General features: G+C 41.3%; 1 protein-coding gene across 1 annotated transcript; it reads left to right on the top strand.

Moving 5' to 3' along the window:
* The first annotated feature begins 654 nt into the window (after positions 1-654).
* Positions 655-10,025, top strand: LOC135462796 (glutamate receptor ionotropic, delta-1-like). The gene is made up of 7 exons (XM_064740066.1): positions 655-690; positions 2,799-2,936; positions 4,811-4,911; positions 6,827-6,914; positions 7,530-7,854; positions 8,365-8,579; positions 9,753-10,025. Exons 1-7 carry the CDS (start codon positions 655-657, stop codon positions 10,023-10,025), a joined length of 1,176 nt encoding a protein of 391 aa, XP_064596136.1.

Below are 10,025 nucleotides of genomic sequence, written 5' to 3'. Positions count from 1 at the left end.
GTATGGACATGACAGTTTGTGTACGCTTCACATAAGCTACAACAGCTTTGTAAAACGGGAACCGAAAATTTGGAGTGAAGGGACCATTGCGGTGGCATCATTGGTGCAAGAACGATAATGGTGTGGTCTTAGACAAGAGCACTTTTTGCTGCCTCTTTTTATTCGGAGATGCCTGTTTGGGTAGAATCTTGTCAAGGGCAAATAGAATCACTGACAAAGTCATTTGGTCTTGTCAAGGACAAACACCATCACTGACAGTTTTGGAAGTTTATGTGAATCGCATACATGACAATAACAACAACAACAGCAACACACGTCTTCGTTAACTTCCTATAATACTTCGCGAAACACTGCATTATATGGCATGAACTCTAACCTTGCCTTATAGTTAACAAGGACGAAATATTATACAGTGTAGAAGACAAAGATACTAAATGTTATATTGTAAAACACAGGTAAGCAATTAGTCATGCAGTGTGCAATATGTTCTGTTTATAACTATTTAATGTAGATCGTACATTTATATATGTTCAAATCATCCCGTTTTAGACAGACAACAGGCCTCAAGGAAATACAACATGGATTACAATTTCATCAGTAGAGAATACGTCAGTGATTTTTGATCGACACCTTTTGTCAAGACAATATCCAGACATGACATCGGAGTGTATGCAGAAAGGACAGCTAATGGTGAGTACTCGAGGGGGTGGAGTTCAGTTCGAATTTAGTGAGTTGGTTTGGCCCTTAATTATGGTGACCAGGTAATACATACGTAATATCTACGGTATTTGATGACATGACAGTTGGCGTACGCCTTTCGTTACGTGAAATTGACGTAGTCCTCCATGACGATGAGCCGTATACAGTATAGAACACTGCATCCTTGCGTATGTGTCACTGAATAGTCGATAACATAACTTGGAAATACGTAACAATTTAATATCTCAATCGAAGACAAATTGCTTTCATTGCTTGCAATTAATTTGGAGGTAATAGCATAATTGTATATGTACAGCTAAGACACTGGCCTTGAACGTGCTGCGCGTCATTTATACCTGAGCAATCAATGCGTTCTTTTTTGGAAAGTGATTTTCTCTAAAAATCTTCTATGATCCAGCTTTATTGCTGACAGTCGTACACTAATCACCAGTTATATTTTCAACATGTGATGTCAATGTACACAATACCTGTTTTTTTTTTTTAAAAAAAAACCTTCATCACAAAACCCCCAATTAAGAAACTGAGGAACTGAATAAAGTAAAACCACAGTGAAGAAAACATGACGTCGATATAATGTCAATCCGAAATAAACATTTTCAGATGAATAATATAACCAATCTATCCCCTACTTAGAAAACTGAAGCTTGTATTCAGCGTTCAAACAGTACAATGTGATAACCAACAAGCAGTTATTCCTTTAGCGTTTGGAGCTAGTATTCGTAGAATGTACACACGGTGAACTAAATTGATTTAAATTGATGGACATGTTATATGACATAAAGTATACTCGGCTGAGGGGCCTGTGAATTCTTGTCTTGATTCCTTCATGCTGTGTTATAACAAATATAGTAAGACTGTCTATGTAAGCAAAAAAAGCCCAATCCATAATCTACTGTGCCAAGTCCAAAAATACAAGAAGAGAAACTGAAAAGAAGAATCGAGATAGGCCAAGTCATAGCTATAATATACGATCTTATAGAGAGAAGTGTCTGGATGACATTTATACTAGCCCTTGAACGTTCGTTTGAATTAGATATGAATAAAGAAGAATGAAATAGTCAAATACCTGTATATCCAACTGTTTCTAGTTTGCTTGTACGATGTGTTCTTTTATGTTAAAGAAGAAATAAGACGCCTTGTCCTCCTGGTGGGATCCAAAGTGATACCATTCCACATCACGATACTCGGTTGAGGGAATTTTTATATACAAGTCTCTTTTGACGTCACAAACAAAGTGTTTCCCTCACAGGCTGGATCATTTTGGAGTGGCAATTCGAATTCTATAAACAATAGTCGTCATTAGATATTTGCCGGATTCCGTAATATTATGTAATGAATTCAGGTCAGGCTCGAGTATGTCAGTACATATTATGAGCTGAGTGCCTCAAGTGACGGATCATATTATTTTACTTTGGAGGGTGGAGGGGGGGGAGCGTTTTGGAGCACATTTGAGGATACGTTAAGTTTGTGGGTGGGCGAAATTGAACGGCAATGGCTTCCTCCGTGGCCATACGTGGGAAGATCTGCTAGCAACCCGTGGATGGTCGTGGGTTTCCCCCGGGTTCAGCACGGTTTCCTCCCTCCAAAATGCTTTTGAGTACGGCGTAGCACACCAATCAAATAAATAAATGAATTATACTTACTAAGGATCTTTCTCTTCTAAGACGGTTAAACGCTGTCGGGTGATGAAACCATTTGTTGCTGTCTCGGCGCTGGGTGTAAGTTAGGTGCTTCGCCCGGTATCTGGAGAAGGCCAGGGTGTTTCCTCTGGGCTCTCGGTTTCCTCACCTCCTAAACTGGCCGCTGAGAGACAAGTGATAAATTCTTGAGTACGATGACCATTAAGCTGTATAAATACAATCTGTGCATCAGTTTGAAAGACTGTGATAAACCAATGTTTGTTCAGACAACACCGATAAAAGCGATGCCATGAAGTACATATATATATAGCAATAACTAACTTGCAATGTAAACTTTTGCGCGATTCTGGCTATATAACAAATATATTTATCACACTCAGTACATATCTATACCAATGTTATTCATTAAATGATAAACTTGGTTTGTTATATTTCCAGACGACACCTGTTCAATCGTATAACATCCGAAAGATATCAGTATCGGATCCTGAATGGGGTGGTTTGACCCAGAGAGACTATGAAAGTAGACAGAGGGTAATATGTGAGCATCCCACGCTAAGAGTTGGATTTAAACAGGTGAGGTCAATAATGCAATTGTTGTACTAGTCCCCGTAGCATTGGGTGCAGCAATATGTGTACTCGACACTCGGATCCGGGCTTGATAGGATTAAGAATCGACTACTGTTTAACGACAAAGTCAGTCGCATTTCACTTACACGAGGGTTTGATTTTTGATTGGAGAAAGTCGTATCGGTGAGAGTAAACCAATGACCTTTGGCATGTTACTTACTAACTTTTCGACGTGATGCCTGGAGACTTAAAAGAACTATTGGTGGAAAACAGGTGTTCAGCAAACGTTAGTCTGCACAAATAGCCCCGCCAACGGACTTGGACTAGTCTTGTATCTATAGGCTTCGGTATCGAACTGTGTCAGTTATCCATAATTTTTGGTTTAGTCCTTCAAAAATGATCAAAAGATTTCCCTTTGCATTGTTTTAATGTGATTTTATGGTAAATGTGTTGACAACGCAGAATTTTTATTAACTCTAGACCAGTGACGTCTAATAGATTGCAATTAACATAACTGCGGGTTTCTTTAAAACTTGAATCTGCCTTAGCCGAGGTGCTAGGGAAAGTGTAAATTGCTACTGTTGATGCTACTATGTAAAACCCTGACTGAGGTAAATTGACAAGAGGCCGCATTTCACCGGTTACGTGTGAACATTTGCCAGCTATCACATTGTCGTCGCTGCTATGGGTTTACTCTCTATGCTGTGCGGCTTTAATTATATTATCTTACATCATATCCGCAGAAGAAATGGCCGGTGGTTATTGCTTATGCTTATAGGTGCCGAATAAATGTACTTACCAAGGTTACTCCAGTGATCTTCAATATTCAATATAAAGACTAGAGCATAGAGAATAAAACCAGGTGAGCATGACAGTGTGGTAATTGGTAAACGATCGCACGTATATATTACCGATGGTATCTGGCTTTTGTCAATTTACCTCAGTCAGGGCTTTATTTCAACTGTGCATGTATCGGTAGAAACGTGCACGCCCCCTAGTACCAGGGCTTTATTTCTACTGTGCCTATAGGTAGAAACATGCACGCCCCCTAGTACCATGGCTTAAGCAGAATTAAGAAAAACCAAAACGCAGTGATGTTTATCGCAAATTGTTATGAATGGTCAATTACTCAAAATGTTGTGTTGTCATTAAAACAATGTGATTGTTAATTTCTAGAACTACGACATGTTTTTTATTTACTTCTTTATTTGATTGGTGTTTTACGCCGTATTGAAGAATATTTCACTTAAACGGCGACGGCCAGCATTATGGTGGGAGGAAACCGGGCTCAGCCCGTGGAAACCCACGACGATCCGCAGGTTGCTGTAGGACCTTCCCACGAACGGCCGGAGAGGTGTAAAACTTTAAACAGGCAGTCATGTTCATCCTTCTCTAACTTTTGTGCGCATGCGAAGAGACTATTCGTGGATTTTTTCTTTTGTAATGCCTGCATGAATTGTATCTGTCAAGAACAGCCATCAGCATGGAGAAGTCGCCTTCCACAAGGTAAACATGACTGCATGTTAAACATTTTGTTGTTTGCGATCTACAAATGAACCGACCGTGGTCCGAGCTCATGCGCACAGCGATTAGAGACGGTGAACATGGCTTCCTGTTTAAAGTTTTACAATGTCTTCTACTAGAAATGGTCGATTTGAGCGTAACAGGGGCCGGTTGTAGTCCAATAAAAGTGTGACACCCTCGACTAAAGATTGCGGGTTGAGAAAATGTCAGGTATAGTATAAACGCTACGAAAATTCTCTGCATGTGTGAACAGGGCAATATCCCCAGCCTTTCTTTTAATAGATCTCTATTACAGAGGTTGTATTAATCGTTAGCATACAATGTCTAATTCATTCTGCTTATGTCTTCTTTGCCAGTGGTATCCGTCCGCCACGAAGTCGATAACGGATGGCACCCTGGTTTACAGTGGATTCTCTGTGGAGTTGCTGAGTATACTTGGAGACAGGCTCAACCTTAGGTATACGACAATACAATTAACCATGTACAAAAGTTGTCATACCCAAAATATGTGTTTTCTTCTTGATTATTTATTTAATTGGTATTTAACGCCCCAACCACAGAGTGTTTCTCGTATTTGACGGCGGGGGCCTCCGTGGCTGAGAGAGCTAGCACGCCAGCGCGAAGCAGTGAGTGAGGGGTCTCCCACCAGTGCGATCGCTGGGAGTTCAAGTCAACCTCAAGCTACTTGGCTTCCTCTCCGGTTGTACGTGGTAAGGTCTTCCAGCAACCTGCGGATGGCCGTGGCTTTCCACCCATCATTATGCTGGCCGCCGTCGTGGAAGTGAAATATTCTTGAGTACGGCGTAAAACACCAATGAATTCAATAAATAAATGCCTGACGGCGCTGAGGTTTGTGTGTGGAGGAAACCGGCATCTCCGAGGTAAACCAACGCCCTCCGCGGAGCATAGGCCCTAGGTGGCAAATATTATCATCATAATTAATTATATCTGAATTTTATTTTTATTTGTGGTCTGATGTGCATAAAATATATACATGCAGAGAACCATGTATTTAGTACATATTAGTTCTGGTATCATTTCCTGTCGTGGTAATATAAATTTTAAAATATAATCTGTTAACTTTAACTGAAACTGTTGGCTAAATAACAGTAGCATCTATTCTGTTACTGCGGCACATTATTCAGTTAATGCAGCACATTATTCAGTTAATGCAGTACATTATTTTCTTATATATCAGACACATCCTATTCATATATGTATGCATGCTTGTGGTTTTAAGTCGTAATTAACAATTTTAGTCTTACGTGGGAAGATCTGCCAACGACCCGGCGGATGCTCGTGGGTTTCCCCCTGGCTTTGCCCGGTTTCCTCCCACCATAGTGCTGGTTGCCGTCGTATAAGTTAAATATTCTTGCGTACGGCGTAAATCATAATCAAATAAAAAAATAAATAAATAAATAAAACAATTTTAGTCATATGACGACGAGGAGTCATTAGTTGCATATACATATATACTGTGTCTTCTTATGACAAGGCAAGTCCATCCCGCCAAAGTGCTTCCGCCACTGAAGTATTATGCCAACGACACCAGACATGACACTCCACCCAGTCACATTATGCTAACACCGGGCCACCGGGCCACCAGGCCACTCTGCCAGTTAGTCCTGTCTCCTTGCTCTAACCTCAGTCCCGAGCGCCAAGCAGCAAACAGTACCATTTTTAAAGTCTTTGGTATGACCCACCCCGGGTTCCGTCCCGGGCCTCCTGATTTCCGAGCCGACGCTCTAACCATGAGGCCAAATCGGCCCATTGTATTAAAACAACTTTATTAATATTGCAGTAGGCTAACGGGATATTGTATTGAATTTTGCTCAGTTATATGTTATGATATAACTCAACACATTATACCGGCCCCGATAGCACAGTAGTAGAGCGTTCGGGAGCGGTAGATCAAGGGTCAATCCTGGGTTGAGTCACACCGAAGAGCTTAAAAGAAGTTGTAACTTCCTCGCTTGGCGTTCAGCAATGACTGGTTGACCCGTACCAGTAAAATGGCTCGGGTCGGGTTACATGCCTTCGGTAAGGCGTCTCAGTGAAGCAGCACTAGATAAAAGAGTGGTGGAAATCCGTCCTGCTACAAGGAGGCACATTACCTGCATTTAAATTATTCCTTTGTCGTCATATGACTGAAAAATTGTTAGGTACGACGTTAAACCCCAAGCACTCACTCAACATATTACAACAGACTTTCCGTTGAAGTCAACAGATCATTTCTGAGTGAACGTTGCACTGATTTAGTTTGAAATCAAGGGATTTTAGTCAAATAGTAAATTATTACTTCAAAGAAAATTATTTCAGACACAGAATGGAGATCACGCAGCTGACTGAATTGTTTACATTTCAATCCACAGTATTGAGTACATGGACTATGAAGACGAGGAGTGGGGCACTTTGGTTAATGGTACATGGACTGGAATACTGGGGGTATTGAAAAGTAAGGTGAGACGTCGGTACATGACTTCGTGTCTGATGCCCAGTGTCTTCAGAATGCGGGGCAGTACTGTACCACGTGTACCATGTCGTTGCTGCTCTGCTGTTGTTTCTTATGTTACACGCCAGCATAAACCGTGAATCTTGCTGGCTGACTGGCATGGACCCATTTGATGGTTTTCATTTTTCTGTATACTGAATGTGGTCACAACTTGGCAGTAATTGTAGACAAGTGACTGCTAATACGTTGTAGCAATACGTTGTTATTAACATGTGTGCATTTTCCTACGTAATATTTCTAAAGCCATGATGGGGCGTTCGTGTCCGATGGGTGAAATGACCCAGGGATCTCTCACCAATGCGGTCGCTGTGAGTTTCTCTCTGGTTGTGCGTGGGAAGGTCTGTCAACAACCTGCGGATGGTCTTGTGTTTCTACAGGGCTTTGCTCGGTTTCCTCTCACCATAATGCTGGCCAACGTCGTATAAGTGAAATATTCTCGAGTACGACGTAAAACACCAATTAAATAAATAAATAATTTTCAAATTGATTTGTGGACAAAAACACAAACATGTTTCATTTCAAAATTTCAGCTCCATTACTAAATTAAATCCATAATGTTGTAGAAAATTGACATCATAGTCCCACTGTACTCCATCTTAAAGGATCGCCAGGAGCACTTTGACTTCACCTATCCTGTCCTATTTGACGGCCAGGTAATAGCCGTGTACAATACCACCACGCCGGAACAGTCCATTTGGCGACTCGGGGTAAACCTGGTGAGTTGGCGCATCATAGCCTTGACGCTGATGTCTCTCTTCGCCACAGCCATTACGCTGACGATAACGCAACATTTTCGTCACGCCAGTCGGAAAGAGCAGAACGCCGTCCGGATCTGCGAAACGACACTTTGTAAGACGTGGTACCTGATTGGGAGTTTGTTAAAACAAGGTACGAGTTACACAAGGATGCACATGGGCATGCGCCTGACCTGAATATTAAACGTATGCACTTTGAGATATAAAAATATTTAATTTTAATTGCATTAATGTAATGAAGATTAATAACGTGATGAAGTAATTATCTATTTTTTTCATGTTGTATTATTGTAATTGCAACGTTGAGAACAAGTATCCACTGTATTTGAACACGCTGATCGCCTGGGCCCAGATGTTCGAAATTGTATAAGCTAATACTGACACTAAGAAATATTTTATATTTAAAACTTTAACGAAATTCAGCAGTTAAGGTAAATGTCCAAAATCAAGGTATAACAACAACAGTTAACACTTACTATACCTTATGCAGTTGTTTCTATGTTAAGCACAAACTTGAAGACCTGCCTTAAAGATAAATCTGATTTTAAGTTTTAAAACAGTTTTGAAGAACTTGAGCCTGGTATCTCTGATCACACGACGTGAACTAACGGTGTATTTGTGATGTACTGTTACTCTCACACAGGTGAAGATGGCCTCCAGCCCTGCTCTAACCGGATAGCTCTGGCCAGCTGGTGCTTGTTCTGTCTGATCATCTGCTCCTCCCTCACAGCGGCTCTTATTGCCTCTCTTAGCGCCTCATCTTCGTGGAAACCCCTCACTTCTCTGCAGCAGCTGGCCAACCAACGCACGTATAAGTGGGGTATGGTCGCAGGGGGCTACATCACCACCTTTGCCCAGGTATACCACCGATCGACTTTTGTGTTTTTCCTTTTTATCCTCTCCCAAATTTTGGTAACTAGTTTTCGGCTACTCTTCCATACTCTTTACAATGTAGGTTTCCCCAAATGCCCAGGTTTCCCCAAATGCCCAGGTTTCCCCAAATGTCCAGGTTTCCCCAAATGCCCAGGTTTCCCCAAATGCCCAGGTTTCATCAAATGCAAGTTTCAAGGAAACTTCCATACACCTCATAGTGGAGGTTTAAACGAGACACACTTCCTTCTTACTCACTGTGCGGGTTTCAACATCATCAATTTTCGGACATACTTCCTTGTTTCTTACGGTGCAGGTTTGAACAACATCAGTTTTCGGACATACTTCCTTGTTACTCACGGTGCAGATTTGAACAACATCAATTTTCGGACACGCTTCCTTGTTACTCATGGTGCAGGTTTGAACAACATCAATTTTCAGACACATTTCCTTCTTACTCACTGTACTAGTTTCAGCATCAATTTTGGGACACACTTCCTTGTTACTCACGGTGCAGATTTGAACAACATCAGTTTTCGGACACGCTTCCTTGTTACTCACCGTGCAGGTTTGAACAACATCAATTTTCAGACACATTTCCTTCTTACTCACTGTACTAGTTTCAGCATCAATTTTGGGACACACTTCCTTGTTACTCACGGTGCAGGTTTGAACAACATCAATTTTGGGACATACTTCCTTGTTACTCACCGTGCAGGTTTGAACAACATCAGTTTTCGGACACGCTTCCTTGTTACTCAATGTGCAGGTTTGAACAACATCAGTTTTCGGACACACTTCCTTGTTACTCACGGTGCAGAATGTGCCCGTTTGAACATCAATTTTTGCACACACATCGTTGTTACTTATTGTGGTGGTTTGAACCTCAATTTTCAGACACATTTTCTTCTTACTCACTGTACTAGTTTCAGCATCAATTTTGGGAGACACTCCCTTATTACTCACTGTGCAGGTTTCAACAACATCAATTTTCGGACACATTTCTGTGGTCAAACTTGTCAGTATCTTGCCAAACGTCCGTGATTTACGCCTATCTTTCACGCTTCCCACATTCATAAAAAATGATATCAGTGAGTATGGTTAATCATCAATGAAATAAATAGATTAAAAGAAAAAATCCCAACTATATTTTCTCTTTAGTCAAAGGAAAGGGATGCTACCCTGCGGAGATTATGGGCTGGCATTGAGGAGTTCCGCGTTGATGACCCTGATGTACTCAGCAGCTCTAGAGAAGTTCATCTGAAGAAAGTCAGGCTGGGTTCTTACGTTTTCCTCAGCGACGCGGTCATATTGGCACGGGTCCTGGCTGACAACTGCGATCTCCACTATTTTCTCGTACCTTTCCTCGACCAACAAACTTCGTTCATACTACAAAAGGGTTCCCTGTTTACCGACATGCTCTCACAACAGTAA

This window comes from Liolophura sinensis, chromosome 1, assembly GCF_032854445.1.
Source record: "Liolophura sinensis isolate JHLJ2023 chromosome 1, CUHK_Ljap_v2, whole genome shotgun sequence".
NCBI classification, from domain to species: Eukaryota; Metazoa; Mollusca; class Polyplacophora; order Chitonida; family Chitonidae; genus Liolophura; species Liolophura sinensis.
This window is presented reverse-complemented; position numbering and strand designations above follow the sequence as displayed.

Bases quoted from the DNA above. Each gene is read 5' to 3' on its own strand.
- LOC135462796 (XM_064740066.1), top strand. From the start codon at position 655: ATGACATCGGAGTGTATGCAGAAAGGACAGCTAATG. The intron at 691-2,798 runs GTGAGTACTCGA...TTATATTTCCAG, and splicing joins TGCAGAAAGGACAGCTAATG to ACGACACCTGTTCAATCGTA. The intron at 8,580-9,752 runs GTATACCACCGA...TTTTCTCTTTAG, and splicing joins ACATCACCACCTTTGCCCAG to TCAAAGGAAAGGGATGCTAC.